Source organism: Oncorhynchus tshawytscha, linkage group LG25 (assembly GCF_018296145.1).
Source record: "Oncorhynchus tshawytscha isolate Ot180627B linkage group LG25, Otsh_v2.0, whole genome shotgun sequence".
NCBI lineage: Eukaryota > Metazoa > Chordata > Actinopteri > Salmoniformes > Salmonidae > Oncorhynchus > Oncorhynchus tshawytscha.
In genome coordinates, this window is record NC_056453.1 from 18,643,685 (window position 1) to 18,669,359 (window position 25,675).

The 25,675-nt window shown below is 42.8% G+C and overlaps 1 protein-coding gene across 2 annotated transcripts in view; it reads left to right on the forward strand.

Moving 5' to 3' along the window:
• The window catches only part of LOC112233670 (protein shisa-6-like), a 69,570-nt gene extending 44,572 nt beyond the window's left edge, over window positions 1–24,998 (forward strand). The window contains exons 6-10 of one of the 2 annotated variants that reach the window (XM_024401439.2): window positions 15,288–15,347; window positions 16,742–16,762; window positions 17,892–18,044; window positions 22,674–22,777; window positions 22,912–24,998. In XM_024401439.2, the coding sequence (XP_024257207.1) occupies window positions 15,288–15,347; window positions 16,742–16,762; window positions 17,892–18,044; window positions 22,674–22,777; window positions 22,912–23,769 (1,196 nt within the window). In that variant the 3' untranslated portion in view covers window positions 23,770–24,998. The remainder of the gene's footprint in view (window positions 1–15,287; window positions 15,348–16,741; window positions 16,763–17,891; window positions 18,045–22,673; window positions 22,778–22,911) is intronic. The other variant, XM_024401440.2, reaches the window with a different exon arrangement.
• The last annotated feature ends 677 nt before the right edge of the window (window positions 24,999–25,675 follow it).

The window sequence follows — 25,675 nt, forward strand, 5'->3', positions numbered from 1 at the left end:
CAGCGCACTGGATTGGTATTGTTGGCACTTTTGGGACTATCTAATTGGTTCCACTAAACCAAGCGCAGCTTAAGTGTTTGAAGGGATAAAAATACTATTTATACCCAGGTCCTAGCTACTGTACTATACCATGTATGTATGTATGTATGTATGTATGTATGTATGTATGTATGTATGTGTGTGTGTGTGTGTATGTGTGTATGTATGTGTGTATGTATGTATGTATGTATGTTTGTTTGTTTGTTTGTGCTATGCTATGCTCCTGGACTCTTTCAGTCCTCAACATACCAAGAGGAGTTCTCTAGAGGTACGGATAAAGGCAGCTTTGAATGATGTTACTTCTTATTACTTAAAGAAGACATCAGATAAATCTGTGCTTATCCTTGCTAGCGACACTACAACTCTTCTCCTGTCCTCACAACCAACAGTCTGAAGGACTACGAGGGAGCTGGTATGTAAAAAATAATTTACACAGAGAGAGATATTACTTTATTATACTGAACAAAAATATAAATGCAACATGTAAAGTGTTGGTCCTTGTTTCATGAGCTGAAATAAAAGATCCCAGAAATGTTCCATACGCACAAAAATATCCCTGTTTGTGCGCATTTCTCCTTTGCCAAGATAATCCATCCACCTGACAGGTGTGGCATATCAAGAAGCTGATTAAACAGCATGATCATTACACAGGTGGACCTTGTGCTGGGGGACAATAAAAGGCTACTCTAAAATGTGCAATTTTGTCACACAACACAATGCCACAGATGTCTCAAGTTTTGAGGGAGCTTGCAATTGGCATGCTGACTGCAGGAATGTCCACCAGAACAGCCACCCAGACAGCTGATGAAACCGAGGGCTATTTCTGTCAAAAGCCCTTTTGTGGGGATAAACCCATTCTGATTAGCTGGGCCTGGCTCCCAAGTGAGTGGCACCCTATGCTGCGCCCCTGCCCAGTCATGTGAAATCCATTGATTAAGGTCTAATACATTCAATGATATGAACTGCAACTCAGTAACTTCGGACGCATGTTGCGTTTATATTTTCTGATCAGTATAGTTCTAACGTAACAGTTGTGGTGTGAAAATATGGGGATGAGGTATTTTTTTCCATTTACTGAATCCTGACATATTGTCTATTCTTCTTGGTCCCATGTGATTTGAGGAGGCCAAGACAGAGTGGTGAACATCATTATCTTCTGCGTTGTCTAGAGAGACTGTGAGGTCTCTCAAGGTCTCTGTAAATGTCAGCGAAACTCTGGCCTCGGAGGTCTTGAATACAAGATCAAAAATAAAAAAAGTATTATAATGTGACAACACAGGGTCACTCTGGTAGATGATTGTTCAGCGTCCATCATATTGCTAAATGAACACACATTTGTCACCAAAGATTGGCATTTATAGCAGCAAGTGAGCCTTAAATGCCTTTGGGTTATTGAGAGAGATGAGACACTGACAATGGAATGCTCGCTACCATTCTAAAACTGGCGCGTACATTTCAGTTAATTAGCAGATGCTCTTAACCAGAGCGACTTACAGGAGCAATTAAGGTTCAGTAATTTGCATATTTTTTACCTAGTCGGTCGGGGGATTCGAACCGGCAACCTTTCAGTTACTTGCCCAAAGCTCTTAACCGCTAGGCTACCTGCCACCTGTCATGTAAACATCTTCCCAGCCTTAAATAGTCACCAATCATTCTGACTGTAACGTCATGCTGTAAAATTTCTCCCAGCGTGAACATTTTACCATCGGGTTCTTGGTCACCTCCCTGACCAAGGCCCTTCTCCTCCGATTGCTCAGTTTGGGAAGCTCTAGGAAGAGTCTTGGTGGATCCAAACATCTTTCATTTAAGAATGATGGAGGCCACTGTTCTTGGGGACCTTCAATGTTGCAGACACACCCTCTTCCCTCAGCCCTTAAATTAAGTGGATGCTTCTGATGACGTATCATGATGTATGATGAGTATACACTTGTAGGGCAAGAGGCGAGGGAGGAAGGAAGGATTTTTTAAATGGACAGCCTATGCCCGTAAATTCGTCACTCGTTCATCCTGCGATGATTGTGTTTTCAGCCACTGGTAGCTTGTGGGTGCTTTATATGTGCTACAGTCCAATTATGATTGCATGTCTACTTACATTAAATATATAATATATTGTTATAAACTGGGTGGTTTGAGCCCTGAATGTTGATTGATATCAGACCGTATTCCATGGGTATGACAAAACATTTATTTTTACTGCTTTAATTACATTTGTAAGCAGTTTATAAAAGCAATAAGGTACCTTAGGGGATTGTGGTATATGGCCAATATACCACAGCTAAGGGCTATATCCAGGTACTCCGCATTGCGTCATGCATAAGAACAGTCCTTAGCTGTGGTATACTGGCTATATACCACACCCTCTCGGGCCTTATTGCTTAAATATACACCTACTGTATGATAGCTAGCAAATTTTTTAGCTAAATAACATTAGCCGGCCTAGCTGGAACTTCTGAAGAAGGAAAATGTTTTATTTCTACAATTTCCGAAGCTAACCAAACAAAAGCATAATTACTTTTACGAGACGTGTTTGTGCATTAGTAGCACCATTTCTAACTGATTTACATTTGTTTTTTACTTACACTTGTATGCTGACTCCATCTTGACGTTGAGGTTTTATGTTTTGGCAGACTTTTCTTAGCGGATGTACAATCATCGTGAATTGAATTATGTGGTGTTTCAGGCCCCGAAGTGAACACAATTGTACACTCGCAAACTCCATTAAAAACGAGGGCTGAGGGGCTTACGTTGTAAACTTCCCTTGCTTGCCTAATCATTTGGACCGACGACAAATATGGCTGCGGAGATTCCCCCAAGGGAATGAGGGTATGTGGACGAGGGTGTATCTTGAATGAGTTTGAAACGCAGCCCGGATGTTTCTCTCACACCCTTCCTCGACCTTGAAAAACTGCTCTGTGGGCACGCACATTTGTTTCACACATCTGCCAATCAATGGTGGCCAGGAGTATTGAAGCTTGTTGAGGCGTGAGGTCAGCATATAAACACCCAGACTCGCGCGTCAATGTCCCGAGGGTTGATGTGAGGAGAGATCTTTTGCGATTACAAAGACGTTGGCACTACGGGAGGGTGTGAGAGAAACATCCGCACAAGCTCAGCCATCCACATAAAGAGATGCGCGTGCAATTATTGAACTGGAAACATTTTCACGCTGGGAGAAGTTTTACAGCATGACATCACAATCACAATCAGAACGATTGGGAACTATTTCACGCTGGGAAGATTTTTACATGACAACGGGCACTTCTTACTGTTATTCTGTCATGTCTTACTGGCATTCTAGAACAGGCTAATACTACTAGCCCTTCTATATCCTGTAGGCTACTGTATATGATTACCTCTTATAAACAAAATATGTTTGCCCCACTGACTTTAATTATCCCATCAACTGGCATAGTCTTCTACCAGTTAATCTAGGTCAGGTTCTAAATGATTAGCCTATAGTCTATAAAAGTCTGGCTGTACTTAAGTCTAACACCCAGAGACTTAGGCACACTGAGTCTAAAATGAGTTCTATAGGTTTAAATTTGGAGGCAGCAGCATTAGATATAACTTCCTAACCAGTATCACTGGTGCCACAATTGGGTCAGAAATAAGCTGTTTCCACAGTTGGGATGAGCGGAAGGAAGTTCCACCCATTGGTAAAATAAAGTCTCCCCGCCGTACTGAGTCAAGCTGGCAGTTAACATTTAGCGATTAAATGTTAACACTCTTTGTCAGTTGTTAAATGCCAAGTCCACAGTGGCTCTCAGCCCCATGGCGCGGCGAGGTGGAAAAGAGAGGGAGGAGAGGGGGCGAGAAGGGCAGGGTAGATGTGTTGGCAGTGTTTCGATGTCAACAAAGCCAATAGGATAGAGAGACCCCTGGTCTGACACCCTCTCGCACAGGCGCAAGTACATACACACGTGTTTATTCAAATACTGAAAAATAAATGGAAGATGCATCTGTGAAAATGTCAGTGCACATTATTTAGAACGATAAGATCAGGCAGGGGTTGAGCAATTACACCAAATGTCATCCTATAATTTTCACTCGTATTAAGTGAAATTGTATAGTCAGACAGTCAGGCAATTATGACACCCTTATGATCATACCCAAAATCATCCCAAAACTCACATGTGTACGTGCAAGGGTTCAAATTGCCTGAGAATGTGAAGTTGTTGCATGACTGTGTTTCCCAACGGTCTTTTGTATTGGGAGGAAAGGAGAAGAGTTTGCGTACACCAACTCTGCTACACCCCGAGGGGCTCTGGAGGGGATGTTAGGGACCCATCTCTGAGTTGGGTGGAGGAGAGAGAGGGGATAGGGGATAGATACACAGCTGCTCACCCTCTGCTCACTGATGACCTTGTTTGTTTTCTGTTTTTCTCTTTTCAAAGGGAACACTGATGACTGAGGGTTGGAGTGTCCTCATTACTGAGGGTTGGAGTGTCCTCATTACTGAGGGTTGGAGTGTTCTCATTACTGAGGGTTGGAGTGTCCTCATTACTGAGGGTTGGAGTGTTCTCATTACTGAAGGTTGGCGTGTCCTCATTACTGAAGGTTGGCGTGTCCTCATTACTGAAGGTTGGCGTGTCCTCATTACTGAAGGTTGGCGAGTCCTCATTACTGAGGGTTGGAGTGTTCTCATTACTGAGGTTTGGAGTGCCCTCATTACTGAGGGTTGGAGTGCTCTCATTACTGAGGGTTGGAGTGTTCCCATTACTGAGAGTTGGAGTGTCCTCATTACTGAGGGTTGGAGTGTTCTCATTACTGAGGTTTGGAGTGTTCTCATTACTGAGGTTTGGAGTGTTCTCATTACTGAGGTTTGGAGTGTTCTCATTACTGAGGTTTGGAGTGTTCTCATTACTGAGGTTTGGAGTGTCCTCATTACTGAGGGTTGGAGTGTCCTCATTACTGAGGGTTGGAGTGCTCTCATTACTGAGGGTTGGAGTGTCCCCATTACTGAGGGTTGGAGTGCTCTCATTACTGAGGGTTGGAGTGCTCTCATTACTGAGGGTTGGAGTGCTCTCATTACTGAGGGTTGGAGTGTTCTCATTACTGAGGGTTGGAGTGTCCTCATTACTGAGGGTTGGAGTGTTCTCATTACTGAGGTTTGGAGTGTCCTCATTACTGAGGGTTGGAGTGCTCTCATTACTGAGGGTTGGCGTGTCCTCATTACTGAGGGTTGGAGTGTTCTCATAACTGAGGGTTGGAGTGTTCTCATTACTGAAGGTTGGAGTGTTCTCATTACTGAAGGTTGGCGTGTCCTCATTACTGAAGGTTGGCGAGTCCTCATTACTGAGGGTTGGAGTGTTCTCATTACTGAGGGTTGGAGTGTTCTCATTACTGAAGGTTGGCGTGTCCTCATTACTGAAGGTTGGCGAGTCCTCATTACTGAGGGTTGGAGTGTTCTCATTACTGAGGGTTGGAGTGTTCTCATTACTGAAGGTTGGCGTGTCCTCATTACTGAGGGTTGGAGTGTTCTCATTACTGAAGGTTGGCGTGTCCTCATTACTGAAGGTTGGCGTGTCCTCATTACTGAAGGTTGGCGTGTCCTCATTACTGGGGGTTGGAGTGTCGTCATTACTGAGGGTTGGCGTGTCCCCATTACTGGGGGTTGGAGTGTTCTCACAGGATGTCATTAACATTAATGGGAAGTTTAGAAGGATTCTTAAGCCCTGAGCTTTAACAATGTGCTCAGATTGCCGCATCCAGTTTCAAGGAGAGTCATGCTAAGATATTTATTGGTGGGCTATACATTACTAGGTGTTTATGCACCAATTGTGCCATATTAGTGCGGTTAGCATTAGTGTTAAGGTGTTAACTTACCACTTATCTCCACTGACGTTACCCACCGTTTTATCACCACCACATTCCTGGATGTCATGATTTGTGTGATAGGATAGGATAAGTTATGTCAGGATAGTGAGTCAGTGTTGAGCCATCTGGGTGTTAATATGCAGGCTCACATGTGCTGTATCAGGTGTGAAAATACTGATTAATATTAATATGATGCAATATGTGCCTACAGGAAGAGAGATGATGTCAAATACCTCACGGAACCACACAAGCCGGCATAAATCTGGGTTTATCATCTCATTTTGTTTGACTGGCAACAGACAAAGTGCACAGCTGCGTCATCAAGTTGCAGACAGACAAAATACCCATTTTATCAATTTAGATTGGAGACCTGGTTAACCTCTCAATCAGGAATAATCAATATACAGTGTAATTATATGCTCAGTCCCTGTGCTTATCTCCTTCTCCCCTTCTCATTCAGCTGGCAGAACCAATAACTGATACAGCTAATAGGCAGGCGTCTTTAAAATGACTCAAATCCAACAATATTTTGCCCGTCCCTCCTTTAAAGGGGCCAATGCAGCCATTTTTATCTCAATATCAAAACATTTCTGGGTAACAATGAAGTACCTTACTGTGATTGTTTTCAATTGGTAGAATTGAAGCTTCTTAGCAAGAGCAATTTCTCAAGCAAGGGTTTTGCTAGGACTGTCTGGGAGTGGAGAGAGGAAAACTGGAAACTGGCTGTTACTGACAGAGAGGTTTGGAACTCTCTTTCTTACTGGTCTATTATTGTCACCAGGCAGGCCAAACTCCCACTAAAACAGGCTGAAATTTCAGGCGGTCTTTTCAAACAGCTCTTTACACTAAAAGGGCATTATCAACAGGTTCACAATTTCACAGTATTATTCCTACCTCACAGTTTGGAAATCATCTAAAACCCAGAAAAGTCATGTTTTTGACTACACTGGGTCTTTTACCTAACCCCAAGCCAGCTACATTCATAAACAAATTGCTTGGTTACATTTCATTTACATTTTGGTAGTTGTAGGAACATTCTCCAACTGGTTTGACATTGGGAATGTTCTAAAAAAACAACGTTCTTCTGTTGTAATTTCAGTATTTCAGCAGAAAAGTTTCCTACAGGTTTCCTCATGGTTCTATTTAAAGTCGTTCTAAAATTGTTCCCGAGAATGTTATAACTTTCCATAAAAAAACACTTTATTAATCAATCAATCAAATGTATTTATAAAGCCCTTTTTACATCAGTCGATGTCACAAAGTGCTGAACAGAAACCCAACCTAAATCCCCAAACAGCAAGCAATGCAGACGTAGAAGCACGGTGGCTTGGAAAAACTCCCTCTCTAGGAAGAAACCTAGAGATGAACCAGGCTCTGAGGGGTGGCCAGTCCTCTTCTGGCTGGACTGGCCACCAGTGTAGGACTGGTGGCCAGTCCAGCCAGTCTTACACTCGTGGAAGAGATTATAACAGTACATGGCCAAGATGTTCAAAAGTTCATAGATGACCAGCAGGGTCAGATAATAATAATCACAGTGGTTGTAGAGGGTGCAACAAGTCAGCACCTCAGGAGTAAATGTTGGTTGGCTTTTCATAGCCGATCATTCAGAGTTAGAAACAGCAGGTGCGGTAGAGAGAGTCCAAAAACAGCAGGTCCGGGACAAGGTATCACATCCAGTGAACAGGTCAGGGTTCCATAGCAGCAGGCAGAACAGTTGAAACTGGAGCAGTAGCAGGACCAGGTGGACTGGGACAGCAAGGAGTCATCAGGCCAGGTAGTCCTGAGGCATGGTCCTAGGAATTAGGTCCTCCGAGAGAAAGAGAGAGAATTAGAGGGAGCATACTTAAATTCACACAGGACACCGGATAAGACAGGAGAAATACTCCAGATATAACAGACTGAACCTAGCCCCCTAACACATAAACTATTGCAGCATAAATACTGGGGTCAGGAGACACTGTGGTCCTGTCTGGCGATACCCTGAGACGGGTGCAAACAGGCAGGATATAACCCCACCCACTTTGCCAAAGCACAGCCCCCACACCACTAGAGAGATATCTTACTACCCGGAGACAAGGCCGAGTATAGCCCACGAAGATCTCCCACATTGCACAAACCCGGGGGGTGGGGGAGACGCCAACACGGACAGAAAGATCACGTCAGTGACTCAACCCACTCAAATGACGCACCCCTCCTAGGGACGGCATGGAAGAGCACCAGTAAGCCAGTGACTCAGACCCTGTAATAGGGTTAGAGGCAGAGAATCCCAGTGGAGAGAGGGGAACCGGCCAGGCAGAGACAGCAAGTGTGGTTCGTTGCCTTTCCATTCATCTTCACACCCCTGGGCCAGACTACACTCAATCATAGGACCTACTGAAGAGATGAGTCTTCAATAGAGCCTTAAAGGTTGAGACCGAGTCTGCGTCTCTCACATGGATAGGCAGACCATTCCATAAAAATGTTGCTCTCTAGGAAAAAGCCCTGCCTCCAGCTGTTTGCTTAGAAATTCTAGGGACAGTAAGGAGGCCTGCGTCTTGTGACGTAGGTATGTACGGCAGGACCAAATTGGAAAGATAAGTAGGAGCAATCCCAAGTAATGCTTTGTAGGTTAGCAGTAAAACCTTGAAATCAACAGGAAGCCAGTATAGAGAGGCTAGCACTGGAGTAATATGATCACATTTTTTGGTTCTAGTCAAGATTCTAGCAACCATGTTAAGCACTAACGGAAGTTTATTTAGTGCTTTATCCGGGTAGCCAGAAAGTAGAGCATTGCAGTAGCCTAATCGAGAAGTGACAAAAACATGGATTAATTTTCCTACATAATTTTTGGACAGAAAGTTTCTGATTTTTGCAATGTTACGAAGATGGAAAAATCTGTCCTTGAAATATTCTTGATATGTTTGTCAAAAGAGAGATCAGGGTCCAGAGTAACGCGAGATCCATCACAGTTTTATTTCAGATGACTGTACAACCATCAAGATTAATTGTCATATCCAACAGAAGATCCATTTGTTTCTTGGGACCTAGAACTAGCATCTCTGTTTTGAGTCTGTTTTGTGTTTCATCAAAATGTACAGCTGTGTATCGTCAGAATAGCAGTGAAAGTTAACATTATGTTTCCGAATGACATCACCAAAAGGTAAAATATATAGTGAAAACAAGTGGTCCTTAAACGGAACCTTGAGGAACACCGACATTTACAGTTGATTTGTCAGAGGACAAACCATCCACAGAGATAAACTGATACCTTTCCGACAGATAATATCTAAACCAGGCAAGAACTTGTCCGTGTAGACCAATTTGGGTTTCAAATCTCTCCAAAAGAATGTGCACAAGGACAGATGCAGAGCCTTGGTCTGACACCATTTAAATGTAATTTACCACCTTCACGAGTGCGGTCTAGGTGCTATGATGGGGTCTAAAACCAGACGGAAGCGTTTCGTATACATTGTTTGTCTTCAGGAAGGCAGTGAGTCGCTGCACAACAGCTTATAATTTTTTTTTGAGGAATGTCAGATTTTATATATGCCGACAGTTTTAAAAATAGTTTCTGGGTCAAGGTTTGGCTTTTTCAAGAGAGGCTTTATTACTGCCCCTTTTAGTGAGTTTAGTACACATCCGGTGGATAGAGAGCCGTTTATTATGTTCAACATAGGAGGGCCAAGCACAGGAAGCAGCTCTTTCAGTAGTTTAGTTGGGATAGGGTGCAGTATGCAGCTTGAAGGTTTAGAGGCCAAGACTATTTTCATCAGTGTCAAGAGATATGATATAGTATTAAACAACTTGAGTGTCTCCCTTGATCCTAGATCCTGGTAGTGTTGTGCAGACTCAGGACAACTGAGCTTTGGAGAAATACGCAGATTTAAAGAGGAGTACGTAATTCTAATTATCATGACCTTCTCGTCAAAGAGGTTCATGACTTTATCACTGCTGAAGTGAAAGCCATCCTCTCTTGGGGAATACTGCTTTTTAGTTAGCTTTGCGACAGTATCGAAAATAAATGTTGGATTGTTCTTTTTCTCCTCAATTAAGTTGGAAAAATAGTGTGATCGAGCAGCAGTGAGGGTTCTTCGATACAGCAAGACAGTCGAAATACTTCCAGTTTGGTGTGGCGCCAAAACAGTTCCAATTTTCTAGAAGCTTGCTTCAGGGCTTGGGTATTTTCTGTATACCAGGGAGCTAGTTTCATATGTCAAATGTTTTTTGTTTTTAGGGGTGCGACTGCATCTAGGGTATTACGCAAGGTTAAATTTAGTTCCTCAGTTAGGTGGTTAACCGATTTTTGCACTCTGACGTCCTTGGGTAGGTGGGTTGTCCGAGAATTTATAGCACAGCTTTTGATAATCCTTGGTTGGGGTTTGAGCAGATTATTTGTTGCGATTGCAGATGTAATAAAATGGTGGTCCGATAGTCCAGGATTATGAGGAAAAAGATTAAGATCCACAATATTTATTCCACTGGATAAAACTAGGTCCAGAGTATGACTGTGGCAGTTAGTAGGTCCGTAAACATGTTGGACAAGCATGCTCTGAAAGCCTTTTGGAGTGGGTCTGTGGACTTTTCCATGTGAATATTAAAGTCACCAAAGATTTGAATATTATCTGGTCTGATAGGAATTCAGGGAACTCAGTGAGGAACGCTGTATACGGCCCAGGAGGCCTGTAAACAGTAGCTATAAAAAGTGATTGAGTAGGCTACATAGATTTCATGACTAGAAGCTCAAAAGGCAAAATGCAATCTTTTTTTTTTTGTAAATTGAAATATGCTAACGTAAATGTTAGTAACACCTCCGCGGGATGCGCGGGGATATGGTCACTAGTGTAACCAGGAGGAGAGGCCTCATTTAGCACAGTAAAATCACCGGGCTTAAGCCATGTTTCAGTCAGCCCAATCACATCAAGATTATTATCAGTGATTAGTTCATTGACTATAACTGCCTTGGAAGTGAGGGATCTAACATTAAGTAGCCCTATTTTGAGATGTGAGACATCACAATCTCTTTCAATAATGAAAGGAATGGAGGAGGTCTTTATTCCAGTGAGATTGCTAAGGCAAACACCACCATGTTAAGTTTTGCCCAACCTAGATCGAGGCGCAGACACTCCTCTGCATTCCAGGCTTGGTCCTGTTCGTGGGTAAGTAATATTCAGAGAACATTCTAATAATCTTATTAAAAACAAACATTCCTTTCTTAGAATGATGAGAACACTTTCCATAAAAACCACAAGAAAACTTTAGTAATAATGTAATTTAAAAACATATACATTCCGTTCTCAGCATCAACAAAACCCTCTCTATCCTAAGTGTGTTCAGGTGTGTTGGCCGCGCCCACTAATTGGCCCCACCTAATCTTAATGAGTGCTTGTTTCCTTTGAAATGGGGTCTGTTTGAATATACTCAAATGAACAGCTTTGTATGTGTAAAAAAACATGGCGCGCTGGCTCCATCCTGGTGGCGCAGTGGACTAATTCCATGGATAGAGAACAGAAGATTATAGGTTTGAATCCCAAAGATGCCTTGTCACAATAAAACATAAATGTGTTTGCATGATTAATGCCTGAGGAAATACATTTTCATGGTTCCTATCTGTGCTTGGAATAAGCTAGCAGTGGTATTAAGTCCTATTGAAACATTCAGTGAAGGAAGTTATTCAAAAGAACATCATTTCCATTCTCAGAGCCTTTATAAAACCTCCTAGGAAAACTTTCAAGGAACCAGACAAACACGTTCTCTGAACCTCCCTGCCACCTAAAAATAAGTGTTCCCAGAACAGGCAAAATGTTCACTTCTGTCCTCAGAATGTAAAAAAAAAAAGAATCAATTTTACTGGTATGACTTTGTTCCCACAACCAATGTGAAACCAAAAAATATACGTTTCCACAACTTTCAAGGAACCAATGTGCTTGCTGTGGTGTGTGTGTGTGTTGCCTCTCTCTTAACACAACTAATTGGTCCCCCGATTACAGCAGGATCATTGAACTGGTCCTTCTTCCTTCTTAATTAGGGCCCAGTGCAGTGCAGGGGCTCTTAACTCAGCAAAACTTCTCTCTGTCTACACTTTCTCTATGGGGAGCTCTGCAGTACTGGCTCTATCTATTTCTCTATGGAGGTCTCAGTGCTTTCTCTATGGGGAGCTCCGCAGTACTGGCTCTCTCTATTTCTCTATGGAGGTCTCAGTGCTTTCTCTATGGGGAGCTCTGCAGTACTGGCTCTCTCTATTTCTCTATGGAGGTCTCAGTGCTTTCTCTATGGGGAGCTCTGCAGTACTGGCTCTCTCTATTTCTCTATGGAGGTCTCAGTGCTTTCTCTATGGGGAGCTCTGCAGTACTGGCTCTCTCTATTTCTCTATGGAGGTCTCAGTGCTTTCTCTATGGGGAGCTCCGCAGTACTGGCTCTCTCTATTTCTCTATGGAGGTCTCAGTGCTTTCTCTATGGGGAGCTCCGCAGTACTGGCTCTATCTATTTCTCTATGGAGGTCTCAGTGCTTTCTCTATGGGGAGCTCTGCAGTACTGGCTCTCTCTATTTCTCTATGGAGGTCTCAGTGCTTTCTCTATGGGGAGCTCTGCAGTACTGGCTCTCTCTATTTCTCTATGGAGGTCTCAGTGCTTTCTCTATGGGGAGCTCTGCAGTACTGGCTCTCTCTATTTCTCTATGGAGGTCTCAGTGCTTTCTCTATGGGGAGCTCTGCAGTACTGGCTCTCTCTATTTCTCTATGGAGGTCTCAGTGCTTTCTCTATGGGGAGCTCCGCAGTACTGGCTCTCTCTATTTCTCTATGGAGGTCTCAGTGCTTTCTCTATGGGGAGCTCCGCAGTACTGGCTCTATCTATTTCTCTATGGAGGTCTCAGTGCTTTCTCTATGGGGAGCTCTGCAGTACTGGCTCTCTCTATTTCTCTATGGAGGTCTCAGTGCTTTCTCTATGGGGAGCTCTGCAGTACTGGCTCTCTCTATTTCTCTATGGAGGTCTCAGTGCTTTCTCTATCTGGGCACTGACAGTGTGGGGCCAAGCCTGAAGTTCAAAGGTGTGATTGGGGTGTCAGCACTGTGTGTGGATTAACTACAAAAGTGAATGGAAAGTGTTTTGGTTTTACAGCTATGGCACAATGTAATTAAAATGGAGATCACAGTGCATGTGTGTGCGTGTGTGTGTTCTTTATGTCTGATGCTTTCCAAGAACATTAAATACATTCATATATTCACCAAACCCTGCCCTCACGTCTGTGACTTCACTTTGTCTGCAAACAGTCTCTCTTTCCACAAACCAAACCCTGCCCTCACGTCTGTGACTTCACTTTGTCTGCAAACAGTCTCTCACCACAAACCAAACCCTGCCCTCACGTCTGTGACTTCACTTTGTCTGCAAACAGACTCTCTCACCACAAACCAAACCCTGCCCTCACGTCTGTGACTTCACTTTGTCTGCAAACAGACTCTCTCACCACAAACCAAACCCTGCCCTCACGTCTGTGACTTCACTTTGTCTGCAAACAGTCTCTCTCACCACAAACCAAACCCTGCCCTCACGTCTGTGACTTCACTTTGTCTGCAAACAGTCTCTCTCACCACAAACCAAACCCTGCCCTCACGTCTGTGACTTCACTTTGTCTGCAAACAGTCTCACCACAAACCAAACCCTGCCCTCACGTCTGTGACTTCACTTTGTCTGCAAACAGTCTCTCTCTCTCCACAAACCAAACCCTGCCCTCACGTCTGTGACTTCACTTTGTCTGCAAACAGACTCACCACTAACCAAACCCTGCCCTCACGTCTGTGACTTCACTTTGTCTGCAAACAGTCTCACCACAAACCAAACCCTGCCCTCACGTCTGTGACTTCACTTTGTCTGCAAACAGTCTCTCTCTCCAGAAACCAAACTCTATTATAGAAATAAAATACGCACATACACGCCCACCTACTCTGATGACACATTCCATCTTCCTATAACAAATATTAAAACCCATGATGTGAGAACGAGGGTCATCTATCCCCTCTCAGCACTGTGACTGCTAATGCATGATTAAACAGGCACAACAGCACACAGCCAAATGAATGTGTCTCAACGGTGGCGGCACTCGGTCGGCGGTGTGTCTTCCATCTATCTACAGTATCGTTGCTTTTTCACCTGGATCACTCTTGCACACGCACACACACACTGGTATAAAGTACTTAAGTATAAATACTTTCAATTATTACTTAAGTCGTTTTTTGGGGTATCTGTACTTTACTATTTATATTTTGTACAACCTTTACTTCTACTTCACGACATTCTTAAAGAAAATAATGTAGTTTTCACTCCATACATTTTCCCTGCTTGGCAGGACAGGAAAATTGTCCAATTCACGCACTCATCCCTGGTCATCCCTACTGCCTCTGATCTGGCGGACTCACTAAACAACCATGCATTGTTTGATGTCTTGAGTGTTGGAGTGTGGCCCTGGCTTTTGATATGGTTTATACTTTTACATTTACTTTTGATACTTAAGTCTTTTTTTTAAACCAAATACTTTTAGACTTTTACTCATGTACTCATTTTCTATTAAGGTATCTTTCCTTTTACTGAAATAGTGCTTTTTCCACCACTACAGACAGACAGACAGACAGACAGACAGACAGACAGACACACACACAAACACACAATAGCTGCCATTCATCACCTGACTCAATACAATGGGATCTTTAAAGGGACCATCTCTCTGCCATCTCATTTCAGCCCAAAACAGTCCACATGGTCTGGATGGACAGTTGGTTAAGTGACAGGGGCTTGTGCCGAGGGGTGCAATGCTACAACATGTTCATCCAAGCGCTCTCACCTTCACTGTCATCCCAAAACGTCTGAATCCAAGGATCATAATATCACAAAGAACGGTCCAACTCAAATGAGATGTTCAGATATATTACTATTTTTATTATGGTGTCTTTTTCATTTTCAGTAATGCAATTTTTTTGAAAGAACAAGGGCACTCATGTCCCATGTCAGTGTGTATGTGAATAACACATGCTCAGTGTACATGCTGCTCTTCTTCTGCACATTCTCCTCAATGATCCCAGAGTCACCACCTCTCCATCCCGCAGGGTTTTATCCCCTTGCGCCCCTGTTTTACCTGCCCTTCCTCTCCTTACTGTATTCTCTCCATCTTGCTTCACCATGATATCAATGTCATTGGCTGGAAGTTGTTAAAGGGATTCTCTATGTCTGAATCTACGTTTGTCAGATGTTTAAAAATATATATATTATTAAGATTGATTTAACCACCATTTTTGAAGTGTGAAAACATCTGACAAGCTTTTATTTCGTGATGAACCATCCCTTTAATGATGCCAATTCTAGCTCTCTGCTTGTATTAACCATGTCATTACTCTTGATCAGATACGATATCTGATATGCTTATCTCATGCACATTGAATGATCCTCTCCATTGCTGTTTTCACAGGTACCCATCAGCAAAACTACAACCATGTGGTTCTAGGTAGCCCGACACGCACCCAGAATGGTAAGGACAGCTAACAGCACTAGCATCCAGATACAGGGTTATGTTCCAATACCCACTCTAGCATAGGCTACTACTTAGAATTCATGCCCTGTACATTACTTAGTGTGGATGCTGAATCAGAGCCACACAGTTATTTGTAGAAAGACAAATGTCACTAAATCACAATTTTTTCCCAAACCAGGCAATTCTCTCGAAGTAATGTAACCCAGATTTGGGGAATTAACTTTGAAACACTCTTTTGACACAAATATATGCTACCACTGATGCCAACCTACTCTTCAATTTCTCTTATTGAAAATGAATATTCTCTTATTGAAAATATATATATTTTTATTAACGATAGAATCACAGAAGTGTCACATTTCATCATCATGACCATGTATTCTTTTGAACGGAGCGAATAAAAAACGAATGAATGTCCATCACCTTACTAAAAGGAAATGCGATTGGCTGGGCATCAAGTGAACCTCCTTTTAAGGTCACAGTGTCCCGGCTATAGCGTTCGACCATCGTACACGTTCCTCCTCTGTCATTAGAAGATGGAGTGCTATTACTGTAGCCCCTGCTCTCTGTGAGGAAATCACCCCCAGCTTCATTACATTTACAGATTTTCTTCTGCCAATGTTCTCTATACATTCACAAGAGCTGGGTTTAAGGGGGATAGAGGCTGATGAATAGATATGAGGAAGAGTGCTGGTTGCATAAGGACAAAGGGTGAGGCGAGGATAAAGAAGAATGAATAGGAGAGAAAATACCATTTCTTTGTGTTTGTTTAACATTGGATTGGCCTCTCTGGCTGATGTTCAGTGTCTGCTCAACCCTGTGTAGAAGCCTTCCCCTCCAATGCTTCCGCTGCGTTTTAAGGAGATTCTGTAGTCGTAACGCATCTGCTCCTGTGTGTCAACTCAATGCGTGTTCCATTACACACTGCTAAACCAGACGAGTGTTCCACGAATGAAATAACCCTGAATTCTATGGGAAACATGAGAAATCCATTCTGACAACACATCGAACGAACAAGCTTTGATCACAAGCCACATAAACAGGGCTTGGTATGCCAGTGTTCTGTGTTGCTCCGATAAGGCTGGTCTATGTAGCTAGTGCAACCTCTGCTATCCTCTGTGTGTGAAGCAACTGCTGACCTTCTGTCAATTAAAGAGGGTATACAAAATTGCTCTTTGTACATATGAGGTGCATTATTACTATATCTAAAGGCACATTAGATTTTGGTCTGTTCCGAATACATAAAAATGATATACGTCATTGGCTTATTCCAGAGGTAATTGCTGGACTGATGGCATTGAATGAGGTGTGTGTTGGTTGGGTTGGTCTGAATGCTGTTTCACACCATCAACATGTTTCTGAACTGTTTGTTTTCCACTTGGGTGGGGTAGCTCACCGATCATTGAGGCGGGGTAAGTCACACACACACACGCACACACACATAAACCCACATGAATTAACTAACACACACACCCTTCCATTCACCGCCACACCCTTCCACACACTCACCAACCCTTAGCCTTTGTACCTTCCCCTGTCCACATAGTCCGTGGTGTGGCTGTACTGTGCGTGGTGATTTAGCAGTGACGTGTGTTTCTGGTTATGGAGGTAGCTAACAGCATGCCACAGTGTGAGTCTATTTTCCCTGTGTGGAGAGTGTATTGCAGACACTTCTTTCACAGCTGGGTCTCTCTCCTCCCAAATTTCACCCCCCACAGTTCTCTCCGGACCCCTGCTGTCATCTGTCCTTTTCAAACTTCTCTTTCTTTCTCTTCAACTCTCCCCCCTCTTCAACTCTCTCCTGCAGCAGTCACCCATCCCTCTATTTTTATCTGGCCGCTGGAGCCAGGACTTGAGCCGCACCCTGCTGCCCACTGCTCTGCGTGACAGACTCACAGCCAGAAGGGGAGAGAGAGATGGGGAGAGGGATGCAGAGAGGGAGGGAAAAGAGAGTAGTCAGAGGGAGAGAGAGCGGGAGCTAGGAGATAGTAGGAGAGAGAGGAGCAAGATAGAGCGAGGGGAGTTTGAGACGAAAAGGGCAAAGAGAGAGAGAAAGCGAGGGAGAGAGGGGCCAGAGTCCCAGTATGCCACTCTCTCGCTCTGGCATCACATCGCATCAGGCTGATGAGCGGGTTGCTGCCCTGTCCTAACCCTCTCCCCATCCCTCTCCCCACCCCACCCCACTCCCCATCCTCCTCAGATCACAGCACACAAACTGTCACAATCAGGGTCACTCTGAAGCAGACATCCGTTGTTTGATGTGGTGTTGTTATTGGTCCGTTGTCATCTCCTCCGTGCCAAACAATCCCACAGTGCCTAGTGACCGCCTCCTTCAACCCACGTCCCCTAACCCCCCTCTCCTTTCAGCCCACCCCCCACCTCCCAGACTCCACCAAACGCTCTCTGAACAAGTTCCTGTCAGATGAACACCTCCCTTCCTCAGCAGCTGTGCTCTACCAGCGTTGCCTTTGTTCTGACTCCGGGTATGTTTTAGGAAGCCTGCCCATTTCCCATCTTGTTTGTTTTGCTGTGTCTCCCCAGAGAACACTAGGATGAGTGGCATCCTGACCTCGCAGACGGAGCCATACGACCTGTCCTCCTCGCGCTCCTTCCAGAGCCTGTCCCACCTGCCGCCCACCTACGAGGCCGCCGTCAAGGCCGACCTCAACAGATACTCCTCCCTCAAGAGACTGAGTAGGTCCTCGCCACAGCATAGTCCAGCGTTAGCTGAAAGAGCTCCCACTGCCTCGCTGAATGACCTGCATGTTAAAAACTGTAATGCCTACGTTAATGCCTACTCTGGCACGTTAAAAACTCTAATGCATAAGTTAATGCCTACTCTGGCATGTTAAAAACTCTAATGCATAAGTTAATGCCTACTCTGGCATGTTAAAAACTCTAATGCATAAGTTAATGCCTACTCTGGCATGTTAAAAACTCTAATGCATAAGTTAATGCCTACTCTGGCATGTTAAAAACTCTAATGCCTAAGTTAATGCCTACTCTGGCATGTTAAAAACTCTAATGCCTAAGTTAATGCCTACTCTGGCATGTTAAAAACTCTAATGCCTAAGTTAATGCCTACTCTGGCATGTTAAAAACTCTAATGCATAAGTTAATGCCTACTCTGGCATGTTAAAAAACTCTAATGCCTAAGTTAATGCCTACTCTGGCATGTTAAAAACTCTAATGCACAAGTTAATGCCTACTCTGGCATGTTAAAAACTCTAATGCATAAGTTAATGCCTACTCTGGCATGTTAAAAACTCTAATGCATAAGTTAATGCCTACTCTGGCATGTTAAAAACTCTAATGCATAAGTTAATGCCTACTCTGGCATGTTAAAAAACTCTAATGCCTATGTTAATGCCTACTCTGGCATGTTAAAAACTCTAATGCATAAGTTAATGCCTACTCTGGCATGTTAAAAAGTCTGCATTCGACTCGTTACTAAACTGGCATACGTTTATGAAGGATTATACCGCACGCCCCTTAAAATGTAGTGATGGGATACGTCAAAATGAAAGGCTACATTCTCTTTTTCTGAAAGGGTCCTAATATTCAGTGTATCAGCATTCACAACCTTTCCAGAAAGTGCTGACTCTTGAAGGCATAAACAGAGTGTCTGGATGAGAGGGGACAGACAATTACAAATACACACATCAAACATGCCCCTCCATAACTTCATCAAAACCACACCTCACTGGTATTCCATTCCAATACACCACACAGTCACTCTCTCTCTTTAAAGATGTCTCTTTAGAAAAGCAGCAGCCACCATTTCTCAGTGTGAGCATTTAACCACATTAAGCTCTGTGCTGTGCTCTAGTTGCAGCTCTGTATTGATTCAGTGTACTACGCTGGGGTTCATCTCGTCATATTGAGCAGAACACAAATATTCCTTAAGGCTTGTGTAATTGCATCATGGCTGTCCTACTTACATTTGAGTAATTTAGCAGATGCTCTTGTCTGGAGGGACCTACAGTAGGGAGTGCATACATTTGAACACTAGTCCCCCGTGGGAATTGAACCCACAACCTTAACAGTGCAAGCACCATGCTCTACCAACTGAGCCACATGGGACTAAAGGGAGAGATCTGAATCTATTGTAGTCTACAATTCAAAGTCGGTGTGTCTAAAGTCGGTGCTGTTACACACACACACACACACACACGCACATGCGTCTTACGAAGCCATATTCAAACCTATCATGGCTAAGGTGATGGAGATGTACCAGCCTAGTGCAGTGGTTATTCAGTGTGGAGCTGACTCCCTCTCAGGAGACAGGCTTGGCTGCTTTAACCTCACCATCAAAGGCCATGCTAAGTGTGTGGAATACATGAAGAGCTTCAACCTGCCCTTGCTGATGCTGGGTGGTGGAGGCTACACCATCCGGAACGTGGCCCGCTGCTGGACCTATGAGACAGCCGTGGCCCTGGACAGCGCCATACCCAATGAGCTTCCATACAATGATTACTTTGAGTACTTGTGCGCGCACACACACGCACACACACGCACACACACGCACACACACACGCACACACACTGAATCAAATACGAGATCTATTCAACCAAAAAAAGCACCTATTGAGTTTACAGGGTCTAATGGGGAGACTTGAAATCCATAAAATGTATTCCAAAGTGAAGGATCTGATCCCATCAGTGCTTGCTATCTCTAGAGTGGGTCAAAATCGTTATACATGTGCCTGTCTCAGGTGTCTCTTGTGCTTGTTATTGTCTAATAGATATTGGACTGCATATTGATTGGAAGATGCTATGTCATTGCATGGGAAATGTCAGTGCTTGGGAAATTGTCTTAATAAGTAATGTTACAAAATGCATGGTGAATGTTGTTGCCATGTTAAAAACCTAACACTGTCCTCAGGCAGTGCCAGCCCAGCCTGACTGTCTTTATCTACTTCCAAAGCAAATCATTTGCAGCAGCAAATAGCCAAAAGGCATCTTTCTACTGATAGATCATGTAGGATAGAGCCAGAGGCGAGATAGAGACGCATTTCCTTTATTGGAATAATGAAATGGCAAATCTCAGCATCTACTAATACATGTAAATTGATGTATAAATTGAAAGTAAAGCGTACAGTGTGTCTCTGCACACACGTTCATTCCTTTTTCAGATGATTTTTTTTCAGCCTGAACTGGCCTTGCCTTCTTCCCCATAGGGAATTAAAATGCATAGTACATGCTTCTCTATTCATCTATTAGAAGGAATGATGACATCTTACTTTTATTTGCTCTTTTATTCATTAAGGAGATTTATATTTCACTGATTTAGGCTAATTTATTTAATAACACACATCATTTTCATGCCAATGAAAAGCCTATACAGTATATATATATATATATATATATATATATATATGTATATGTGTATATGTGTATATATATATATGTATATGTGTATATGTGTATATATATATATGTATATGTGTATATGTGTATATGTGTATATATATATATGTATATGTGTATATGTGTATATATATATATGTATATGTGTATATGTGTATATGTGTATATGTGTATATGTGTATATGTGTATATATGTATATGTATATGTGTATATGTGTATATATGTATATGTATATGTGTATATATGTATATGTGTATATGTGTATATGTGTATATATGTATATGTATATGTGTATATGTGTATATATGTATATGTATATGTGTATATATGTATATGTGTATATGTGTATATATGTATATGTGTATATGTGTATATGTGTATATATGTATATGTATATGTGTATATGTGTATATATGTATATGTATATGTGTATATATGTATATGTGTATATGTGTATATGTGTATATATATATATGTATATGTGTATATGTGTATATATATATATGTATATGTGTATATGTGTATATATATATATGTATATGTGTATATGTGTATATATATATATGTATATGTGTATATGTGTATATATATATATGTATATGTGTATATGTGTATATATATATATGTATATGTGTATATGTGTATATGTGTATATATATATATATATATGTATATGTGTATATGTGTATATATATATATATATATATGTATATTTTTGTTATTCATCTGGTAATTCGCTTTAGCCAATCCCCTTATAGCGCCCTGTCATAATTGACGTTTGTGTGAAAGGACTGATCAGCCTGTGGTGTATTAGAAGCCTTGTGTGGATCTATTCTACAATGGTGTATTATTGTTCTCTGGATTCTGGAGAGGTGTTTTATTTTTCAATTTATGAATAATGAATATTATTAACGGATTCATGTTATGAAAGTTCATCTCCATCTCACTTTAGCAGTAAAACGTTCAAAGCCAAAGTGAAAAAGAACAGACTCGGAGGAAGACAGCTGTCTTTTTGGGTGTGAACTTCAAAGGTTTCCATTTTTATATATATATATATATATAAATATATATCATCTCTGCCGCAGCTTTACTTAGTCATGGGCGGCAGGTAGTCTAGTGGTTAGAACGTTGGGATAGGAACGGTAAAGTCTCTGTTTTCGGATACTGGAGCCGACAAGGTCAAGAATCTGTCGATGTTTTTTTGAGCAAGTTATTTAACCCTAATTTGCACCAGGGGTGACGTACTACTATGGCTGACCCTGTAAAACAACACATTTCACTGCACCTATCCGGTATATGTGACCATGAAACATATATTCTTTACATCTTAGTTTGACAGGATGTTTGTATGTGAGCATGTGTGTACTGTACATCTGTGTGTGTGTGTGTGTGTGTGTGTGTATATGTGTGTGTGTGGCGCACGTGATTCTGTGTGTCTGAATATGTCAAATCTGTACGTATGACTAATGGTTGATGCATGGTTCCCAGTGAGTCTCCTTTATAACACATACAAGGTGTGAGGGTGTGATATCACACTTCCTGCCAAGACAATCTGGAGACATGCACATATCTCTAGACCTGATCTTGGACACAACCCATATCCATGTTCGATTTGTTAATACATGAACGTGCAGATGAATTTTCATCCATGTTACGTGATCCTGCGTCTTTTCAAATAGCCTTTGTGTATGACGTTTTCGTGTGGTGTATGCAGTATGACACTGTTTGTTAACAGACTTGTACGCAACCTTTGGAAAGCCCACAGCCAGAAACGCCGGTAAAATCACAGATGGGGCCAGGATTGTCGTATTCTCGGAGCACCCTTCAGACCCGCTATTCAATCTCCTTTACTACCCTTTTCTCTCTTTCCCTCCTACTCTCTCTCTCTACCTTCTCCCTCCCTCTTTCTCTCTCCTAATCCACCTCTTCTGTCTCCCTCTGTCTCTCCACAGCGGATAAAGACGTCGACGACTACTACACCCGCAAGCGTCACCTCCCTGACCTGGCAGCCAGAAGCACCCTGCCCTTACACGTCATCAAAATGAACCAGGAACAAGTACTGCATCTACATATTTGTATAAATCTGCATTTTGTTATGCAGTGGTGCCTGTTCAGAGCATGCATTTACAAAAGTCCCAAGCCATTGAATATATCAAGAGTTACCTGTATCTTCATCCATTCCTCCAACAGCAGCAGCAGCAGCAGCTCCAGAGCCAGCTCCCCCAGCCCCAGGTGACCCAGGCCCCACCCCAGCAGCCCCAGGCCCAGCAGGCCCCCAGGAGACAGAGGCCTCCCCGAGTCCAAAGGGCCATGTCTCAGGACCGGGTTCTGTCCCCACACCGAGGCCCCCAGGAAGACTATAGCATCTCCTACGGGATGGGGATGACCGAGCATGGAGGACGAATCCTGTCTGATGAGCAGCTACTGTCTGCTGAGAGGCTGAGGTCTCAGGAACGCCTGCTTCCTCAGGACCGCTTGATGTCCCAGGAACGGCTGTACTCCAAGGACCGCATGTACTCCAAAGACAGGCTGTTACAATCGCAAGACCACATGTACCCTAAAGACCGCCACTTCTCCCAAGACCGCCTCTACTCGCAAGACCGCTTGTACTCCCAAGACCGCCTGCTATCTCAGGATCCTCTGATCTCGCCGGACAAAATGATGATGTCGCTAAAGCGTGGTGTAGTTGGCAGCGTGTCCGGCGGTTTCCGGGGAAACAACGACAAGTCGATGTCGCACGCCATCTCGCACCCGGACGTGTTCATGCCCACGACGCCACTCATGGACCGCTACAAGATGACCAAAATGCACTCCCATCCCAGTGCCTCGAACAACGCAGGAGTGGCAGGCGGAGCAGGACCAGGACCAGGACAAGGGGCACACTCCAACACTCTAGCCATGAACCACACGACAAATAAGAGGCAGCAGTTTGCCTCTAGAAGGACCCACACTGTGGAGCAGCTCCACTACATCCCCCAACACCACCACCAACAGCAACAGCAGCAGCAGCACTATCGCACAGGCAGCAAGACCGAAGTGACTGTTTAACGCTGGCTAGCACGCTAACGGCTAGCTTGGGAGTGACGCAATGGGTAATGCTAACTCGCTAACAGCTAATCGCTAGTATGGGAAGGATTATGTTTGTGTGGGGAAAAGGATGGGAAGAGACTGACTGTTTGTAAGGTGGGACATGACACTCTGTAGCTTAGTTTCCTGCTAAGTCAATCAAAAGATAATACCCTCATCTCTTTGCCTTTCCGGACTTCACCAGAACCAAGTACTGTATTGTAATAGACTGGAGTTCTTCTGTAGACACAAACTCCATAAAGACTGACTCCAGATAAACATGGCTCAGCTGTGGTAGTGTGCTGTGAAATTGGCAAACTACTCTACTGTTATTCCTGTTATGCCCTAAGCACCAGCTCCCCCATATGAGGGGACATTGATTATATGAGAATACCGAGGCTCAGGCAGCCTTTCTGTCCAACCGTCCAACACAAATTTCTTCTTCTTTGAACTTCTACCGCAACTCTAAAGGGCTTTGCATGGTAAAACACAAGGACTGATCCAATCGATGTCTCCAAGACAAGTGTTGTTGAAAGACACGACAAGACAACCACGGGTGATGAAACCGGGACAGCCCTGTAACAACTTTATAAATATATAAATATAAACTACCGTTTGTAACGCCAGTCTTACGCATAGCTGTAGAGAGATCTTGAAATAAATCAAAACTAACGTTACTAGCACTTTTATTGGTGCCTCAGTCTGAGACAAGTGTTCCATTTTTACAAAATGGAGAATTGGTTTTAGTGGGTTTAAAAAGCACAATCAATTAATGAGATACTCTGTTTCTGTTCTTTCTTTCATACATTTGTTCGGTGATGGCTAGCTCATAGATGATTGTAAATAAGCTATAATTCTAGAGGCAGTATTATGGACCAGTCCATACTGGTTGGCTTTTGTATTAGACTGTCTAATGTTTTCAGTAGATTCTGAACAAGTTATAAACCACCACCGTTTCGTGATCAGTTCAGACTAGAAAACCCACTTAACCAAGTATTTGACAGGATAAATGAATACTATAATGTGTGTCTTTTCAACTATGTTTGTAGATTGAGAAGTGAATGAATGTGTTGAATAAAAAATATACCACTGTTCATATTTGGATGTAAACTGTATTCTATTGACTAATATGAGAAGTTGAAAAACATGGTGATGGATTATATGCTTGTTGCAGTAGGGTCAAATAAACCATCCATATTTTTTTAAACAGACAATACTCTTCTGAAATGACTATATTTGTGCTCTGTTTGTTGATGTGTATAAAAAAGAGCATATGTCCATCATATCATTTTACGTTGGTACAGCTGACCAGCATGACCAATCAATACCTGCAGGGGTTTGAAAGGGCTGAGTGAGAGCTGAAGGTGGGGTTTTCGTACACTTACACATGTGAACGTTTAGAAAACGGTAGCCTTTCCTTTGCCTGTACATATTCAAGCAATTGATAATCTCATAGAATAACCAAAATGTGAAAATACATGAAAATACATCATCTCATTAGTTAAAGAGAACACAAATTAGAGGTGGGATTAATTTTTTCCCATGACACAGTGATCTTGTTTTTCTCAGGGGTGGTCACACCTATCCCTATCATAATCAAATCAAATGTTATTGGTCGCAAACACCTATTTAGCAGATGTTATTGCGGGTGTCGCGAAATGCTTGAGTTCTTAGCTCAAACACACAAATTTCAAATGGAATTAAGAAATATATAAATATTAGGACGATCAACGTCGGAGTCCGGAGTATAAATATACAGAACCAGTCAAAAGTTTGGACACACCTACTCATTCAAGGTATATTTCCTTATTTTAACTTTTTACCCTTGGCATTCTCTCAACTAGCTTCACCTGGAAAGCTTTTCCAACAGTCTTGAAGGAGATCCCAC